We start from the raw sequence: 20910 nt of genomic DNA, 5'->3' as shown, positions 1-20910 counted from the left end.
CTCCAAACTGTTCCTTTTCAATTGCTACCATGCTTAGGCATATGCCTTTCATATTATTTTTGTAAGAAACATTTCAATTGATCCCTATCCATATAGTCCAATTCCCACAAGTGTAAAGGGTTAAGACGGCGCCTGAGAACAAAGGAGTCAGAACTAACCATAAATTAATCCAGGGTCACGTACCTTCCCAAGATCTCCAGCAACTCAGCAACCCCGTTAAAGTGCTCAGTCTCATAAACAAAACTTTACGAGAGAGGAGAGAGTGGATAAACGTTAGTGAAACATCAGTGAAAGTACCACGACGGTCTGAGTAGAGAATGAGGAGCGCCGTCTTACCGTAGAAAAATATTATTTATCTGTTTTCGTATAAAAGCCCTCAGCCCCAGGAATTTCCCATAGATTCTGTGTAAGACTGTTTTCAGGTAATCTCTTCCCGAGGGTCCTCACTGTCAAAGAGCTCCAAGAGCTACAGAGAGCCAGGGAGAAAGAACAAAAGGGGAAGAAAAAAGATATGAAACAACTAAACTCCTCAAACTTGTACAACACTAGTCTACATTTTTTAAAGTGCAGCTTCAATGTAACAGTCTCACTCACCTGTAGAAAAAATTTCTGGTCTATGTACTTTTTGGCAATGCTGGGCTGGAATTCTTGACTCTCCAAGAATCGTATGAAAAACTCATACACCAGCTATGATACAGTGAAAGAAAGAGCGAGATGGATATGTTAAGGAGGCAGAGCAGCAGTTACAAAGAAACGGGGGTGAGAGATGAACACCTGACAATAGACCCGTAATAATATCTTACTAAATCAGGGACCGAGAAACAGAACACGCTCAACACCAGTTCAAATGTCCACATACAAAAGACATTATATCAAAAATAGCTATGACACCAGGAAGTTCTCATGGGGGGGAGACGAAACTCAGTCTCCAAATGAAGACAGAACGAATACTCACAAAAACTTATACATCAATTCTAGCCTATGCTGTTACCTGTAAGTGCGGCCATGAGGCCTCGAGTGTGGGTTCATCCTCCTCTGGGTCAAACTCATTACTGTCCGTGGGCGGAAGGGTSCGGAATATGTTGTAAGACACCTGGAAGACAGGGTAAAGGGGTAAATCAACTGATTTCACTGGAAAGTAAGGCAATTGACACAGAGTAATATAACAATCAGTTTTATAGCCAACTCAGGCACTTCAATACTGATGTGAAACCCAGATGTTGACTAATGAGCATTGCTCTTGTCAACTAGCTAAATTAAATTAAATACAAACAGCAGAAAATTCCCACCCTCTTCCACTCGCCACCTACCATCCGTCACTCCCACTTCCTGTTTACTGAAGATCTGATTCCAATCAAGGTGGTTACCTGATTGAATTGTTTTGGTTAGTTTTTTAAAATGTAGTTTATAGTCCTATCCTTTGAAGTATATCTCCCTTCAATGGATGTGTTATTGACTAAGTAAGTTTATCCTCTCTCCTTTATACCTACGCATTTGGTGTTGACTTTCTTTCTATAGAGTGTTACATGGTTTGCCATGTGTTAGCCACTAGCCGARCCTTACCTTTTTTGTAGTCCTTGGTTCTTGAGACTATACTGATCAAAAATATAAACGCAACGTGTWAAGTGTTGGTCCCAAGTTTCTTGAGCTCAAATAAAATATCCCGGAAATGTTCCATACGCACAACTTATTTCTCTAAAATCTAAAATGTTTACATCCCTGTTAGTGAGCATTTCTCCTTTGTCAAGATGTTCCATCCATCTGATTAAACAGCATGATCATTACACAGGTGCACCTTGTGCTGGGGACAATAAAAGGTCACTAAAATGTGCAGTTTTGTCACGAAAAACAATGTCACAGATGTGTCAAGTTAAAGGGTCCAATTGGCATGCTGACTGCAGGAATGTCCACCAGAACTGTTGCCAGAGAATGGAATGTTAAATTCTCTACATAAGCCACCTCCAACATTGTTTTAGAGCCTTGTATACTCACCAGACATGCTACCCATTGAAGAGTGGTACAACATTCCACAGGCCACAATCAACAGCCTGATCAACTCTATGYGAAGGAGATGTCGCACTGAATGAGGCAAATGGTCGTCACACCAGATACTGACAAGTTCTGCTCCACCCCCCTACCTTTTTTTTAAGGTATCTGTGACCAACAGAAACATATCTGTATTCCCAGTGATGTGAAATCCATAGATTAGGGCATAATGAAAAATAAAATCCAAATAACATTTTATTGGTCACATACACATGGTTAGCAGATGTTATTCGAGTGTAGTGAAATGCKTGTACTTGTACAGTGCAGCAATATCAACAAGTAATCTAACAATTCCACAACTACCTAATACACACATATCTAAGTAAAAGGATGGAATAAGAAAATGTACATATAAATATATGGATGAGCAATGACCGAGCGGCATAGGCAAGACGCAATAGATGGTATAAAATACAGTATAWAAATATGGGATGAGTAATGCAAGATACATAAACATAATTAAAGTGGCATTAATGAAGTAACTAGTGATCCATTTGTTAGAGTGGCTAATCATTTCAAGTCTATGTAGGAAGCAGCCTCTCTGTATTAGTGATGGCTGTTTAACAGTCTGATGGCCTTGAGATAGAAGCTGTTTCTCAGTCTCTTTGATGMACCTGTACTGACCTCGCCTTCTGGATGATAGCGGGGTGAATAGGCAGTGGCTCAGGTGGTTGTTGTCCTTGATGATCTTTATGGCCTTCAGGTGCTATAGGTGTCCTGGAGGGCAGGTAGTTTGCCCCCGGTGGTGCGTTGTGCAGACCGCACCACCCTCTGGAGAGCAATACGATTGTGGGCGGTGCAGTTGCCGTACCAGGCGGTGATACAGCCGGACAGGAAGCTCTCAATTGTGCATCTGTAAAAGTTAGTGAGGGTTTTGGGTGCCAAGCCAAATTTCTTCAGCCTCCTGAGGTTGAAGAGGCGCTGTTGCACCTTCACCACACTGTATGTGTGGGTGGACTATTACACTTTGTCCGTGATGTGTACGTTGAGGAACTTAACTTTCCACTGCTGTCCCGTCGATGTGGATAGGGTGGTGCTCCCTCTGCTGTTTTCTGAAGTCCACGATCATCTCCTTTGTTTTGTTGACGTTGAGTKAGGTTGTTTTCCTGACACCACACTCTGAGTGACCTCACCTCCTCCCTACAGTCTGTCTTATCGTTGTTGGTGATCAAGCCTAYTACTGTGTTGTCTGCAAACTTGATGATTGAGTTGGAGGTGTGCATGGCCACGCAGTCATGGGTGAACAGGGAGTACAGGAGGGAACTGAGCATGCACCCTTGTGGGGCCCCAGTGTTGAGGGTCAGCGAAGTGGAGATGTTGTTTCCTACCTTCACCACCTGGGGGCGGCCTGTCAGGAAGTCCAGGACCGAATCGCACAGGGCGGGGTTGAGACCCAGGGCCTCYACCTTAATGATGAGCTTGGAGGGTACTATGGTGTTGAATGCTGAGCTGTAGTCAATGAACAGCATTCCTACATAGGTATTCCTCTTGTCCAGATGGGATAGGGCAGTGTGCAGTGTGATGGCGATTGCATCGTCTGTGGACCTATTGGGGCGGTATGCAAATGGCAGTGGGTCTAGGGTGGCAGGTAAGGTGTGAGCTGTAGTCAATGCTGTAGTCAGTGCTACCGGGCAATAGTCATTCAGTTCAGTTACCTTTACCTTTKCCTTCTTGGGTACAGGAACAAAAATGGTGGCCATCTTGAAGCATGTGGGGACAGCAGACTGGGATAGGGAGAGATTGAATGTCCATAAACACACCMGCCAGCTGGTCTGCGCATGCTCTGAGGACACAGCTAGGGATGCCGTCTGTGCAGGCAGCCTTGCGAGAGTTAACATGTTTAAATATCTTACTCACGTCGGCCATGAAGGAGGAGAGCCCACAGTCCTTGGTAGCGGGCCGCTTCGGTGGCACTGKGTTATCCTCAAAGCGGGCAAAGGTGTTTAGTTTGTCTGGAAGCATGGCGGTGTCCGTGACGTGACTGATTTTCTTTTTGTAGTCCGTGATTGTCTGTAGACCCTGCCACATAAGTGTCTGAGCCGTTGAATTGCGACTCCACTTTGTCCCTATAATGACATTTCACTTGTTTGATTGCCTTGCRGAATGAATAACTACATTGTTTGTATTCGGCCATATTCCCGGTCGTCTTTCCATGGTTAAATGCGGTGSTTTGCGCTTTCAGTTTTGCCAATGCCACCATCTGTCCATGGTTTCTGGTTAGGGTAGATTTTAATAGTCATAGTGGGTACAACATCTCTGATGCACTTCCTTAAACTCACTCACCGAATCAGCGTAAAAATCTATTATTCTCTGAGGCTAACCGGGAACATATCCCAGTCCGCGTGATCAAAACAATCTTGAAGCGTGGATTCCGATTGGTCAGACCAGCGTTGAATGGTGCATCATGTTTTTGAGTTTCTGCCTATAGGAGGGKAGAAGCAAAATGGAGTCATGGTCAGATTTGCTGAACGGAGGGAGGGGGAGGGCCTTGTATGCATCGCGGAAGTTAGAGTAGCATTGATCGTGTTTTGCCAGCCTGGGTACTACAATCAATATGCTGATAGAATTTAGGTAGCCTTGTTCTCAAATTTTCTTTGTTAAAATACCCAGCTACAATAAATGCAACCTCAGGGTATATGGTTTCCAGTTTCCATAGAGTCCAGTGGAGTTCCTTGAGGGCCGTCGTGGTATCGGCTTGAGGGGGGATATACACGGTTGTGACAATAACCGACGAGAATTGTCTTGGGAGATAATGCSGWCGGCATTTGATCGTAAGGAATTCTASGTCAGGTGAACAAAAGGACTTGAGTTCCTGTATGTTACAATTACACCATGAGTCGTTAATCATGAAACATACAACCCCGCCCTMCTTCTTCCCGGAGAAATGTTTACTCCTGTCAGCGCGACACACAAAGTATCCCGGTGGCTGTACAGACTCCGACAGCATGTCCCCAGAGAGCCATGTTTCTGTGAAACAGAGTATGTTACAATCCCGGATGTCTTTCTGGAAAGCAACCCGTGCCCTAATTTCATCTACCTTGTAATCTAGAGACTGGACATTAGCAAGTAATATACTCGGAAGCGGTGGGCGGTGTGCGCGCCTCCGAAGTCTGACCAGAAGGCCGCTCMGTCTACCTATTCTGAGGCGACSTTGTTTTGGGTCAGCCTCTGGAATCAGTTAGAATGCCTTGGGTGGTTTGAACAAAGGATCCGTTTCGGGAAAGTTGTATTCCTGGTAAGTTGACGTCGCTCTGATATCCAATAGTTCTTCCCGGCTGTATGTAATAACACTTAAGATTATCTGGGCTAACAATTTAAGAAATAATACATACTGCATAGTTTCCTAAGGACTAGAAGCGAGGTGACCCTCTCTGTCGGCACCATCTTCCCTTAGAAGAGTCAACTGACTGATTTCCTTATGAACTGTAACTCAGTAAAATTTTSGAAAGTGTTGCATGTTGCGCTTATTTTTCTTCAGTGTAGTTATCCTTTGTATATATTTKATGTTGAACTGACATCTATTCCTTATTGTTTACTCCCAGAATCCTAGGCTAGCAACCATCATATCCAATTACATCCCTTTTCAAAATAAATGGTAAACTAGGAGATGGGTACTCGTGTTCTTACAGACTACTCTGAAGCTGAGTAGTCTGTAAGAACCAGAAACCCTCCAGGATTTTACAAACTAAAATTGTAGCGTGGCTAGGAGTTAGTTTACTTTAAGGCACAATGTGTTGTGGCCTCACCATTTTGACAACCTCCGGGTAGGCCTGTTCTGTCAGGTAGCCCCTGCTGACGGTGACATAGTCCACCAGTTCGTTGAGCGTGGAGCGCTTGTACTCTTTCATCTTTAGGTCAGACAGMGTGTCCATGAAGTCAAAAACAGTACAGCACTGTTGCAGCTTCTTCAGGAACAGCTCYGGCTGCTCCGGCGCYGGCACGTCTACACACATAGGGAGAGAACGAGAAACGGTCAGTAGAGGCCTACTAGTATAGGGAGACTTCTGGTGGAGAGGGGGAGGACAACATTGGTGTAGAGATGGAGAGTGAATGAGGAAAGGAAAAGCTGTGAATTTTAAAGGACCTTCAATTGTTAATTTTTTATATATACACCCTGATGAACCAATCCAACTAACTCAGTCTTCCATGATTACGTAAGAGATRAGCTGCTATAGAGGCAACGGACCACACGCCACACGAACCTACAGGTCCCTCATTACTGCAGCATGTCACTGTAGTCAGATTACTGTGGATGTTACTCTCGCTGTTACCAGCGTAGTACAGGTAGAAGCGCAAAGACCATACATACAGTAGAAATCAGAGGAACCTGATCTAGACATGAAATTGCTTCCATCAGAAACCAGTTTGCACAAGATCTTAAATCCAGGCTATATGTACTTGTACTTAGGGTATATCTATATAGTCAGTCAGTGCCTGCAGTTTAAACAGGTKGTATAAAAAGTGGATAAAAGTGACCTCATCACAGGCCATCCCTAAGACTAAGTATCTACACTAAACTATCTACGGTCTTCTCAGCCAAGCATCTGTCAACATGGCATTACACAGGGCAATACAGGTAACAACCAAAATAAAGGCAAAACCAACAGTGTCTTAATAGGGTGTTGGGCCACCCCGAGCCACCAGAACAGCTTCAATGTGCCTTGGCATAGATTCTAAGAGTGTCTGGAACTCTATTGGAGGGATGTGACACCATTCTTCAACGGGWAATTCCATAATTTGGTGTTTTGTTGATGGTGGTGGAAAACGCTCCAGAATCTCCCATGTGTTCAATTGGGTTTATCTGGTGACTCACACACACACCTTTAAAGCCCCTATGGTCCTTTCAAGACCCCTCTTTCAAAGTCAAGAGATTTCTTCTAGACACGGTATCCAAAATAATGGGCAACTGGGCATTTTTACATGACCTTAAACATGATGGGATGTTAATTGCTTAATTAACTCAGGAAACACACCAACTCCGCCATGCTGCAGCTCCTTACCAAGAGGGGCCTAGAGCCCAGGGACCAAGATGTGGCCATCATAGAGGAAGACCTCAGCCACACGCCCATCAGGACTGTGCGTTAGTGTGTGCGCGCATTCTTATAACCCTAACATTACTCCTATCATTGATCCTTTGCTCTCTCATGATTGGCTCATGGTCTGCTTCACTCGGTCTGAATGATCTGGAGAAGGTCCACTTGGTCCTGATTGACACGCTGATGTCACTGGCTGCCATGGAGACTGTTGGCAAGGTGAAGATGGCAGCGGAGGCGGAGCAGATGGGGGGGGGGGCGGGGGGGGCTCCATGGAATAACACCCTCTTTTGGGTTAACCAGGTAAGACCAGAGCACAACCAGGTCATTCTAGAACACGACAAGGTAATTCTAGAACATGACCAGAACATTCTAGATCACAGCCAGGTCATTCTAGTACACGAACTAGTCATTGTAGATTACGACCATCGTACTGTTGACAATGTGATTGTCTCGWTCTCTATCTGCAGTTAAATCAGAAGTTGAGAGCGAGCACTGAGGATGAGGAGGCTCCAACCTGCACAGACCTACAGCCTGTTTAACCAACAGTTAGTGTACACACACACACTAAGGTTGAATGGCAAAAACCCGGTTACTGAGATTTACCGCCCAAAACCAGTCCCCTTTCCCAGGATAAATAACTGCGAGAAACCGGTAAATAATTAGTCATACCGAACAAAAATAAACACAACTAACTTTACTGAGTTACAGTTCATATAAGGAAATCAATTGAAATAAATTCATTAGACCCTAATCTATGGATTTCACATGACTAGGCAGGGGCGCAGCCATGGCTGGGTCTGAGGGCATAGGCCCACCCAATGGGGAGCCAGGCCCAGCCAATGAGAATTAATTCCCCCCCCCAAAAAGGTCTTTATTACAAGCAGAAATACTCCTCTGTTTCATCAGCTGCCCGGGTGGCTGGTCTCAGACAATCCCGCAGGTGAAGAAGCCGGATGTGGAGGTCCCTGGGCTGGCGTGGTTACACGTGGTCTGCAATTGTGAGGACGTTTGGAAGTACTGACAAATTCTCGAATAAGACGTTGGACGCGGCTTATGGAAAATAAATTAACATTAAATTCTCTGGTAAGAGCTGTGGTGGACATTCCTGCAATCAGCATGCCAATTGCACGCTCCCTCAAAACTTTAAACATCTGTGGCATTGTGTTGTGTAACAAAACTTCACATTTTAGAGTGGCCTTTTATTGTCCCCAGAACAAGGTGCACCTGTGCAATGATCCTGCTGTCTAATCAGCTTCTTGATATGCCTCACTTGTAAGGTGGATGGATTATCTTGACAAAGGAGAAACACTCACTAACAGGGATGTAAACAAATTTGCAAAAAAGAGAAACATTTGAGCTCTTATTTCAGCTCATAAAACCAACACTTACAGTGGGGAGAACAAGTATTTGATACACTGCCGATTTTGCAGGTTTTCCTACTTACAAAGCATGTAGAAGTCTGTAATTTTTATCATAGGTACACTTCAACTGTGAGAGACGGAATCTAAAACAAAAATCCAGAAAATCACATTGTATGATTTTTAAGTAATTAATTTGCATTTTAATTGCATGACATAAGTATTTGATACATCGAAAAGCAGAACTTATATTGGTCAGAAACTTTGTTTGCAATTACAGAGATATACGTTTCCTGTAGTTCTTGACAGGTTTGCACCACTGAGCAGGGATTTTGGCCCACTCCTCATACAGACCTTCTCCAGATCCTTCAGGTTTCGGGGCTGTCGCTGGAATACGGACTTTCAGCTCCTCCAAAGATATTCTATTGGGTTCAGGTCTGGAGACTGCTAGGCCACTCCAAGACCTTGAGATGCTTCTTACAGAGCCACTCCTTAGTTGCCCTGGCTGTGTGTTTCGGGTCGTTGTTCTTGCTGGAAGACGCCAGCCACGACCCATCTTCAATGCTCTTACTGAGGGAAGGAGGTTGTTGCCAAGATCTCGCGATACATGGCCCATCCATCCTCCCTCAATACGGTGCAGTCGTCCTGTCCCTTTGCAGAAAAGCATCCCCAAAGAATGATGTTTCCACCTCCATGCTTCACGGTTTGGGATGGTGTTCTTAAGTTGTACTCATCCTTCTTCTTCCTCAAACACGGCGAGTGGAGTTTAGACCAAAAGCTCTTATTTTTGTCTCTCTCAGACCACTATGACCTTCTCCATTCCTCCTCTGGATCATCAGATGGTCATTGGCAAACTTCAGACGGGCTGGACATGCGCTGGCTTGAGCAGGGGGCTTGCGTGCGCTGCAGGATTTATCCATGAGGCGTAGTGTGTTACTAATGGTTTTCTTGGAGACTGTGGTCCAGCTCTCTTCAGGTCATTGACCAGGTCCTGCGTGTAGTTCTGGGCTGATCCCTCACCTTCTCATTGATCATTGAATGCCCCACGAGGTGAGATCTTGCATGGAGCCCAGACGAGGTGATTGACCGTCAACTTCAACTTCTTCCATTTTTCTAATAATTGCGCCAACAGTTGTTGCCTTCTCACCAAGCTGCTTGCTATTGTCCTGTAGCCCATCCCAGCCTTGTGCAGGTCTACAATTTTATCCTGATGTCCTTACACAGCTCTCTGGTCTTGGCCATTGTGGAGAGGTTGGAGTCTGTTTGATTGAGTGTGTGGACAGGTGTCTTTTTATAACAGGTAACGAGTTAAACAGGTGCAGTTATACAGGTAATGAAGTGGAGAACAGGAGGGCTTCTTAAAAGAAAACTAACAGGTCTGTGAGAGCCGGAATTCTTACTGGTTTGGTAGGTGATCAAATACTTATGTATGCAATAAAATGCAAATTAATTACTTAAAAATCATACAATGTGATTTTCTGGATTTTTGTTTTAGATTCCTTCTCTCACAGTTGAAGTGTACCTATGATAAAAATGACAGACCTCTACATGCTTTGTAATTAGGAAAACCTGCAAAATCGGCAGTGTATCAAATACTTGTTCTCCCCACTGTATGTTGCGTTTATATTTTCGTTCAGGATATAAGAACAGCATGGCGTGAAATGATACGAAATGTTTAAATATGGCTTCTCTGTGGCCTCTGCATGATAAACCATCAACGCTCAGGGTGGGAACAGACAGCCCATCTCAAATTGGAGCGCAGTTCACAATGCATGTAGATCTATCATATCATGGTAACTTTGTTTCTTGTCATAGGTAGGCCTACATTTACTGTAGCATAGTCTATAATATACAGACCGAATGCGTGTCTAATTTACCCATCTCCATCTGGCTTGAGCGGTCACTTATTTTTTTAATTGTGAAGAGATTTTTTTTAACACAGCCTCACTCGAATATCGTTGCTTTAAAATCAGTGCACGTGCAAGCACTCCCCCTCAATTCCATTCAGATTACAAAATAGATAATCCTGTTCTAGATTCACACAGTCAAAAGTTTGGACACTACTCATTCAAGGGTTTCTTTATTTGTACTATTTTCTACATTTTAGAACAATAAAGACATCAAAACTATGAAATAACATATGGAATCATGTAGTAACTAAAAAAAGTGTTAAACAAATCTAAAAATATTTTATATTTGAGATTCTTCAAAGTAGTCACCCTTTGCTTTAACCTCTCTAGGATAGGGTGCAGCATTTTCACGTTTGGATGAAAAGCATACCCAAATTCAACTGCCAGCTACCCATCCCCAGAAGATATGCATATTGTTAGTAGATTTGGATAGAAAACACTCTGAAGTTTCTAAAACTGTTTGAATCATGTCTGTGAGTATAACAGAACTTATTTAGCAGGCGAAACCCCGAGGACAATCTATTCAGATTATTTTTCTTTTGAGGTCACTCTTTTCAATGAGTTTTCAATTGGGAAACCAGATTTCTAACGGACCTGCTTGCAGTTCCTACCGCTTCCACTGGATGTTGGTTGAGGTTATTCCTTTGTGTAATGAAGAAGTACGGCCATCTTGAACGAGAGTCACATTAAGTGTCCTGTTAGAAGCGCGTGAGCAGAAAGCTGACTATAGTTGGTTTTAATCCTGTATTGAACACAGATCATCCCGTCTTCAATTGGATCAATTATTAACGTTAAAAAATACCTAAAGTTGTATTACAAAAGTAGTTTGAAATTTTTTGGCAAAGTTTACAGGTAACCTTTGAGATATTTCGTCTTCACGTTTGAGCAATTTGGAAGCGGTGTTTTTCTGGCTCAAACGCGCCAAATAAATGGACATTTTGGATATATATTGACGGAATTAATCGAACAAAAGGACCATTTGTGATGTTTATGGGACATATTGGAGTGCCAACAACAGAAGCTCGTCAAAGGTAAGGCATGAATTATATTTTTATTTCTGCGTTTTGTGTCGCGCCTGCAGGGTTGAAATATGCTTCTCTGTCTTTGTTTACTATTGTGCTATCCTCAGATAATAGCATCGTTTGCTTTTGCCGAAAAGCCTATTTGAATTCTGACATGTTGGCTGGATTCACAACCAGTGTAGCTTTAATATGTGATTTAATTAAAGTTAGATTTTTATAGTAATTTTCATAGTAATTAATTAGAATTTGTCGCTCTGCAATTTCTCTGGCTTTTTGCCAAGTGAGACAGTAGCGTCCCGCCTAAACTCAGATTTTTGGATATAAATATGAACTTTACTGAACAAAACATACATGTATTGTGTAACATGAAGTCCTATGAGTGTCATTTGATGAAGATCATCAAAGGTTAGTGATTCATTTTATCTCTATTTCTGCTTTTTGTTACTCCTCTCTTTGCCTGGAAAAATGGCTGTGTTTTTCTGTGGCTATCTACTGACCTAACAATCGTTTGGTGTGCTTTCGCCGTAAATCCTTTTTGAAATCAGATATGTTGGCTGGATTCACAACAAGTGTAGCTTTAATTTGGTGTCTTTCATGTGTGATTTCATGAAAGTTTGATTTTTATAGTAATATATTTGAATTTGGCGCTCTGCATTTTTACTGGCTTTTGGCCAAGAGGGACGTTAGCGTCCCACATATCCTAGAGAAGTTAATGACAGCTTTTCACACACTTGGCAGTCTCTCAACCAGCTTCATGAGGAATGCTTTTCCAACCTTATTGAAGGAGTTCCCACATATGCTGAGCACTTGTTGGCTTCTTTTCCTTCACTCTGCAGTCCAACTGCAGTCCAACTTCCTTCACAACGCAGTCCTATGAGTGTCATCTGATGAAGACCATCAAAGGTTAGTGATTCATTTTATCTCAGATGGCTGTGTTTTTCTGTGACTTGGCTCTGACCTAACATAATCGTTTGTGTTGCTTTCGCCGAAAAGCCTATTTGAAATCGGACACTATGGTGGGATTAACAAGAAGTGTATCTTTAAAATGGTCTAAAATACTTGCATGTCTGAGGAATATTAATTAGGAGATTTCTGTTGTTTTGAATTTGGCGCCCTGCACTTTTACTGGCTGTTGTCAAATCGATCCCGTTAACGGGATCTCAGCCGTAAGAAGTTAAAGCAGCACAGATAACGGAGACCGTCAGGATGAGCCTGTGGTTAGCCAAGTCTAGTACAATGCCTGCTATTAGACCAGCCCCAGTCCCGTTCCTGGTTGATTAATGTAATTAGTGCGCCAGTCCAGCCAGTGATGGTCTTCCTCCATCCATTCAGCATCTTTGCATCATCATGATGATATGGCCGGTGACACTTTCCTTCTTGAAAGTGCAAAACCTGACTCCTGACATGCAAAACATTTTTGGGTGGATTAATGAAAAAAAAACAAAAAAACACAGTTTGAGTAGACTTTCCCTTTAAAAGGAAGCAATTAACAGAGCATGTAATCCCACAGGAAAAAGTAATCCCTCCAGGGAGGAGAGAGTGCCCGGAACCACACACATGCACACCCCTCAAGACATGCCACTAGAGGTCTCTTCACAGTCCAGAACAGACTATGGGAGGCACACAGTACTAGATAGAGCCATGACTACATGGAACTCTATTCCACATTCCTCATGCCAGCAGTAGAATTACATTTAAAAAACAGATTAAAAAAAAACACCTTATGGCCTTGGCAGCAGCTAATGGGGATCCATAATATACACAAAAACACACACAAGCACACGCCGCAACTGCAGGGCTCTCCAGAGGGTAGTGCAGTCAGCACAACGCATCCCACAGGGGCACACTTCCTGCCCCCCAGGAAATCCACAGCACCTGGTGTCACAGGAAGGCCAAGAAGATCATCAAGGACCTCAGCCTCCCGAGCCGAGCCACAGCCTCTTCACCCATCTACCATCTAGAAGGCAGAGACAGTACAGGTGCATCAAAGCTAGGATGGAGACACTGAAAAACAGTTTATATCTCAGGACATCAGACTTAAATAGTCACCACTAGCCAGCCTCCGCCCAGTACCTTGCCCTGAATTTTTGTCACTGTTACTAGCCAGCTACCACCCGGTACTCAACCCTGCACTTTAGAGACTGCTGCCCTATGTAGATAGTCATTGAACACCGGTCACTAATGTTTACATACAATTTTACCCACTACATGCCCAAATGTATGTATGTACCTGCTCGTCGAACATTTCATTCCAAAATCACGGGCATTAATATGGAGTTGGTACCCCCTTAGCTGCTATAACAGAATCCACTCTTCTGTGAAGGCTTTCCACTAGATGTTAGAGCATTGCTGCGGGGATTTGCTTCCACTCAGCCATAAGAGCAAAATACCCTCAAATTGTCACATGCGGCGAATACAACAGGTTTAGATATTACCGTGAAATGCTTCCTTACAAGCCCTTAACTCCTATTTTTCTTAAAACTGCATTGTTAGTTAAGAAAAAAATATTTACTAAATAAAGTAAAACATAGCAACAATAAAATAACAATAATGAGGCTATATACAGGGAGTCAATGTGCGGGGGTACAGGTTAGTCGAGGTAATATGTACATGTAGGTAGGGGTAAAGTAACTATGCATAGATAAAACAGTGATTAGCAGCAGCGTAAAAAAAGGGGGGAGGGGCACCGTAAATAGTCTGGGTAGGCATTTGATTACATGTTCAGCAGTTCTATGGCTTGAGGATAGAAGCTGTTAAGAAGCCTTTTGGACCTTGACTTGGCGCTCCGGTACCACTTGCCGTGCGTTAGCAGAGAGAACAGTTGGCTGGAGTCTTTGACAATTTTTACAACCTTCCTCTGACACTGCCTGGTATAGAGGTCCTGGATCGCAGGAAGCTTGGCCCCAGTTATGTACAGTCGTACCCACTACCCTCTGTAGCACCTTGCGGTCGGAGGCCAAGCAGTTGCCACACCAGGTGGTGATGCAACCAGTCTGGATGTTTTCGATGGTGCAGCTGAAGAACAATAAGGATCTGAGGACCCATGCCAAATCTTTCTAGGATCCTGAGGGGGAATAGGCATTGTCGTGCCCTCTTCACAACTTTCTTGGTGTGTTTGGACCATGTCGGTGATGTGGACACCAAGGAACTTGAAGATCAACCTGCTCCACTACAGCCCCGTCGATGAGAATGGGGGAGTGCTCGGCCCTCCTTTTCCTATAGTCCACGATCATCTCCGTCTTGATCACGTTAAGGGAGAGGTTGTTGTCCTGGCACCATACTGCGAGGTCTCTGACCACCTCCCTAAAGGCTGTCTCACTGGTGCCGGTGATCAGGCCTACCACCGTTGTGTCGTCGGCAAACTTAATGATGGCGTTGGAGTCGTGCTTGGCCACGCAGCCATGGGTGAACAGGGAGTACAGGAGGAGACTAAGCACGCACCTATGAGGGCCCCCTCGTTGAGGATGAGCGTGGCAGATGTGTTGCCTACCCTTACCACCTGGTGTCAGCCCGTCAGGAAGTCTAGGATCCAGTTGCAGAGCAAGGTGTTTAGTCCCAGGGTCCTTAGCTTAATGATGAAATTTGTGGGCACAATGGTGTTGAAGGCTGCGCTGCAGTCAATGAACATAATTCTCACATAGGTGTTCCTTTTGTCCAGGTGGGAAAGGGCAGTGTTGAGTGCAATAGATATTCTGTCATCTGTGGATCTGTTGGGGTGGTATGCAAATTGGAGTGGGTCTAGGGTTTCTGGGATGATGGTGTTGATGTGAGCCATGACCAGCCTTTCAAAGCACTTCATGGCTACAGACATGAGTACTACGATTCAGTAGTGATTTAGGCAGATTACTTTGGTGTTCTAGGGCACAGGGTCTACCGTGGTCTGCTTGAAACATTAGGTATTACAAACTCAGACAGGGAGAGGTTGAAAACGTCAGAAGACACTTGCCAGTTGGTCAGCGCATGCTCGCAGTACACGTCCTGGTAATCCGTCTGGCCCTGCGGCCTTGTGGATGTTGACCTGTTTAATGGTCTTACATCAGCTATGGAGAACGTGATCACACAGTTGTCCGGAACAGCTGATGCTCTCATGCATGCTTCAGTGTTGCTTGCCTCGAAGTGCGCATAGAAGTCATTTAGCTCATCTGGTAGGCTTGTGTCACTAGGTAGCTCGCGGCTGTGCTTCCCATTGTTGTCCGTAATAGTTTGCAAGCCCTGCCACATCCGACAAGCGTCGGAGCCGGTGTAGTAGGATTAAATCTTAGTCCTGTATTTACACTTTGCCTGTTTGATGGTTTGTCTGAGGGCATAGCGGAATTTCTAATAAGCATCCGGGTAAGAGCCCCGCTCCTTGAAAGCGGCAGCTCTACCCTTTAGCTCAGTGCAGATGTTGCCTGTAATCCATGGCTTCTGGTCAGGGTATGTACGTACGGTGACTGTGGGGACAACGTCATCGATGTACTTATTGATGAAGCCGGTGACTGATGTGGTGTACTCCTCAATGCAAACAAAGTGAAAAAACACAAAGTGGCACAATTGTTTAGGAGCCTGTAAAATGGCAGCCATCTCCTCCGGTGCCATTCTGTCAGGTCGGGCACTGATGTTGGGCGATTAGGCTTGCAGTTGGCATTCAAATCAAATCAAATATCGTCACATAACATATTTAGCAGATGTTATTGTGGGTGTAGCAAAATGCTTGTGTTCCTAGCTCTAACAGTGGATCTAACAATTTACAACAAAACAAAAATCTAAAAGAATGAAATTAAGAAATATTAGGACGAGCAATGTCGGAGTGGAATTGACCAAAATACAGTAGAATACAGTATATACATATGAAATAATTAAAACAGTATGTAAACATTATTAAAGTGACCAGCGATTCCAAGTCTATATACATATGGCAGCAGCCTCTAGGGTGCAGTGTTGAGTAACCTGGTGGAAGCCGGCTAGGGATGGCTTTTTAACAGCATGTTGGCCTTGAGATAGAGACTAAAACAGCTTCTTAGTCCCAGCTTTGATGCACATGTAATGACCTCACCTTCTGGGTGACAGCAGGGTGAACAAGCCTTTGCTCGAGTGGTTGATGTCCTTGACGATCTCCTTGCCTTCCTGTGACATCAGGTGCTGTAGGTGTCCTGGAGGGCAGGGAGTTTGTCCCCGGTGATGCGTTTGGCGCAACACCCTCTGTAGAGCCCTGCGCTGCAGGCAGTGCAGTTGCCGTACCAGGCGGTTATACAGCCTGACAGGGTGCTCTCATTTTGTGCATTTTCAATAAAAAATATATTGGTCACATACACATATTTAGAAAATGTTATTGCGGGTGCAGCAAATTGCTTGTAAAAGTGTGTGAGGGTCTTAGGAGACAAGCTGAATTTCTTCAGCCTCCGGCGGTTGAAGAGGAGCTGTTGCACCTTCACCACACTGTCGGTGTGGGTGGACCATTTCAGTTTGTCAGTGATGTGTACGCCGAGAAACTTGAAGCTCTTCACCTTCTCCACTGCAGTCCTGTCAATGTAGATGAGGGCGTACTCCCTCTGCTGTCTCCTGAAGTCCAATATAAGCTCCTTCATTTTGTTGACATTGAGGGAGCGGTTATTATCCTGGCACCACTCTGCCAAGGCCTTACCTCCTCCCTGTAGGCTGTCTTGTCATTGTTGGTAATCAGGCCTACTACTGTTGTGTCTGCAAATTTGATGACTGAGTTGGAGGTGTGCGTGGCCACGCAGTCATGGGTGAACAGGGAGTATAGATGGGGGCTGAGCACACACTTTTGTGGGGCCCCAGTGTTGAGTATCAGCATAGTGGAGGGGTTGTTTCCTACATTCAATACCTTGGGGTGACCTGTCAGGAAGTCCAGGACGCAGTTGACCAGGGTTGGGATCAGACCCAGGGCCCCGAGCTTAATGATGAGCTTGGAGGGTACTACGGTGTTAAAAGCTGAGCTACAGTCAATGAACAACATTCTTACATTAGGTATTCCTCTTGTCCAGATGGGATAGGGCAGTGTGCAGTTCGATTGCAGCATCTGTGGATCTATTGGGGCGGTATGCAAATTGAAGTGGGCCTAGGGTGTCAGGTAAGGTGGTGATATGATCCTTGACTAGTCTCTCTTAGCACTTCCTGATGACACGTGGCAATAGTAATTTAGTTCAGTTACCTTTGCCTTCTTGGGTACAGGAACATACATATTGAAGCATGTGGGGACAGCAGACTGGAATAGGGAGGTATTGAATATGTCCATAAACACTCCAGCCAGCTGGTTCATCAGTAAGTGAATAGGGGCTACGGATGCCGTCTGGGCCGACAGTCTTGCGAGGGTTAACACGCTTAAAATGTCTTACTCACGTCGACCACGGAGAACGAGAGCCCACAGTCCTTGGTAGCAGGCCGCATCACTGGCAATGTGTTATCCTCAAAGCGGGCGAAGAAGGTGTTTAGCTTGTTGGGGAGCAAGACGACAGAGTGTCCTTGATGTGGATGGTTTCCCCTTTGTAACCCGTGATTGTATGTAGACCCTGCCACATACGTTGTGTCTGAGCCATTGAATTGCGACTCCACTTCGTCTCTGTACTGACGTTTTGCCTGTTTGATTGCCTTACGGAGGGAATAACTACACTGTTTGTATTCAACCATATTCCCAGTCACCTTGCCGTTGTTAACCTCTACTTCATCACCCTCCCGGATCCGGGATCCTCCTCATCAAAAAAGCTGACTAGCCTAACGGGACAGGGATATCATATAATATAATTTTCATGAAATCACAAGTCCAATACAGCAAATGAAAGATAAACATCTTGTAAACCCAGCCAATATTTCCGATTTTTTAAGTGTTTTACAGCAAAAACACAATATAGAATTATATTAGCTTACCACAATAGCCAAACACACAAACGCATTTATTCACCGCAAAGGTAGCTTTCGCAAAAACCAGCAATAGATATAAAATTAATCACTAACCTTTGGACAACTTCATCAGATGACAGTCTTATAACATCATGTTATACAGTACATTTATGTTTTGTTTGAAAATGTGCATATTTATAGCTACAAATCCTGGTTATACATTGTGAATACGTAGCAACGATTCACCAGAATCTCCAGAGATATTTTGGACACTCACCTAATCTGACCAAAGAACTCATCATAAACTTTACATAAAAATACTTGTTGTATGGCAAATGAAAGATACACTGGTTCTTAATGCAACCGCTGTGTTAGATTTAAAAAAATAACTTTACCACAACATACAGCTTGGGTTATTGTGAGACAGTGCTCACCAACACGGCGGAGAATAGACATCAACATATTACACAGAAATACGAAATAACATCATAAATGTTGTCTTACTTTTGCTGAGCTTCCATCAGAATGTTGTACAAGGAGTCCTATTTCCAGAATAAATCGTTGTTTGGTTTTAGAATGTCCATTTCTTCTAGCCAAGGTTGCTAACATTCCCATCCTTTTGGCGCAAAGAACGGAAAACTCCAAAAGTCCCAATAAACGTTGAATAAACTGATAAACCTACTTTATGATGTTATCATATGTATCAAATAAAATCAGAGCCGGAGATATTCGCCGTGTATACCTGTCTTATCCGGTGTCCTGTCTTATCCGGTGTCCTGTGTGAATTTAAGTATGCTCTCTCTAATTCTCTCCTTCTTTCTCTCTCTCGGAGGACCTGAGCCCTAGGACCATGCGTCAGGACTACCGGGCATGATGACTCCTTGCTGTCCCCAGTCCACCTGGCCTTGCTGCTGTTCCAGTTTCAACTGTTCTGCCTGCGGCTATGGAACCCTGACCTGTCCACCGGACGTGCTACCTGTCCCAGACCTGCTGTTTTCAACTCTCTAGAGACCGCAGGAGCGGTAGAGATACTCTTAATGATCGGCTATGAAAAGCCAACTGACATTTACTCCTGATTATTATTTGACCATGCTGGTCATTTATGAACATTTGAACATCTTGGCCATGTTCTGTTATAATCTCCACCCGGCACAGCCAGAAGAGGACTGGCCACCCCTCATAGCCTGGTTCCTCTCTAGGTTTCTTCCTAGGTTTTGGCCTTTCTAGGGAGTTTTTCCTAGCCGCCGTGCTTCTACACCTGCATTGCTTGCTGTTTGGGGTTTTAGGCTGGGTTCCTGCACAGCACTTCGAGATATTAGCTGATGTACGAAGGGCTATATAAAATAAACTTGATTTGATCTTGATATACCGAACGCTTTTCAGAAGACAATGTCGAGGTCCCTCGCGCGCCGACAAAGAAAATACCGAACCTGTCACTCCAAAAGCTCTTGTTCGGCCTCAGATCAAGCTAGACACCCCATTCCACCTTCCACTGCCTGTTGACATTAGTGGAAGGCGTATGAAGTGCATGCATATCGATAAATAAAAGCCAGTTGAATAGGCAGGCCCTGAAACAGAGGCTCGTTTTCAGATTTTTCACTTCCTGTATGGAAGTTTGCTGCCAAATGAGTTCTGTTTTACTCACAAATATAATTCAAACAGTTTTAGAAACTTGAGTGTTTTCTATCCAATAGTAATAATAATATGCTTATTGTATGATCTAGAACAGAGTACGAGGCCGTTTCATTTAGGCACGATTTTTTCCAAAGTGAAAACAGCGCCCCCGTATTGACAAGAAGTTAACTGTGGTGGTTTGCGCTTTCAGTTTTGCGTGAACGCTGCCATCTATCCACATTTTTTGTAGGTTAATAGGTCAGTGGGAACATCCCCTATACACTTCCTGATTAACTCTGTCACATGTATATGCCATTGTTATTGTCAGAGGCAACCCAGAACAAATCCCAGTCCGCATGATCAAAATCTTGAAGCATGGATTGTGATTGGTCAGACCAGCATTGAATAGACCTTAGCACGGCTACTTCCTGTTTCAGTTTCTGCTTACAGGAAGGTAAGAGCAGAATGTAGTTGTGATCTGATTTTCCAAAGGGAGGGCCTTGTAGCCATCCTGGAAGGGAGAAACAATAGTTGAGAGTTTTTGAAGCGGCAGTACTACAGGCAATGTGTTGATGCATTTTGCTAAGAGCATTTGTTTTGTTAAAATACCCAGTTACAGTAAATGCGGACCCAGGATGTGGTTTCCAGTTTGTACAACGTCCAGTGTAGTTCCTTGAGGGCCATCGTGGTATCTGCTTGATGGGGAATATACACGGCTGTGACTATAACCGAAGAGATCTCTTGGACGGTAATACGGTTGGCATTTGATTCCGAGGTATTCTAGGTCAGGTAAACAAAAGGATTCAAGTTCCTGTACTTTACCAGTCACACCATAAGTAGTTTATCTTGAAACATGCACGCCTTCTTCCCGGGAAGTTCTTTATTCCTGTCTGCGCGATGTACTGAGAACCCAGCTGGCTGTATGGACGGGGACAGTATATCTGGAGAGAGCCATGATTCCGTGAAACCCAGTGTATTACATCCCCTGATGTCTCTCTGGAAGGAGATACTCGCAGTCAGCTCATAAACTTTATTTTCCAGGGACTGAACATTAGCGAGCAATATACTCGGAAGCGGTGGATGG

General features: G+C 44.1%; 1 protein-coding gene across 1 annotated transcript in view; it reads right to left on the bottom strand.

Moving 5' to 3' along the window:
• LOC112072581 (serine/threonine-protein phosphatase 2A 56 kDa regulatory subunit epsilon isoform-like) overlaps window positions 1-20910 on the bottom strand; it is a 76413-nt gene that overhangs the window by 12673 nt on the left and 42830 nt on the right. Inside the window, 6 exon segments of the mRNA XM_024139972.2 lie at window positions 184-243; window positions 337-433; window positions 436-466; window positions 595-687; window positions 992-1093; window positions 5793-5989. Of these exon segments, the coding sequence (XP_023995740.2) occupies window positions 184-243; window positions 337-433; window positions 436-466; window positions 595-687; window positions 992-1093; window positions 5793-5989 (580 nt within the window).

The sequence above is a fragment of the Salvelinus sp. IW2-2015 genome, unplaced genomic scaffold (genome assembly GCF_002910315.2).
Source record: "Salvelinus sp. IW2-2015 unplaced genomic scaffold, ASM291031v2 Un_scaffold1968, whole genome shotgun sequence".
Lineage (NCBI taxonomy): Eukaryota > Metazoa > Chordata > Actinopteri > Salmoniformes > Salmonidae > Salvelinus > Salvelinus sp. IW2-2015.
Note: the sequence above shows the minus strand (reverse complement) of the source record. Positions and strands in the feature narration are given on the sequence as shown.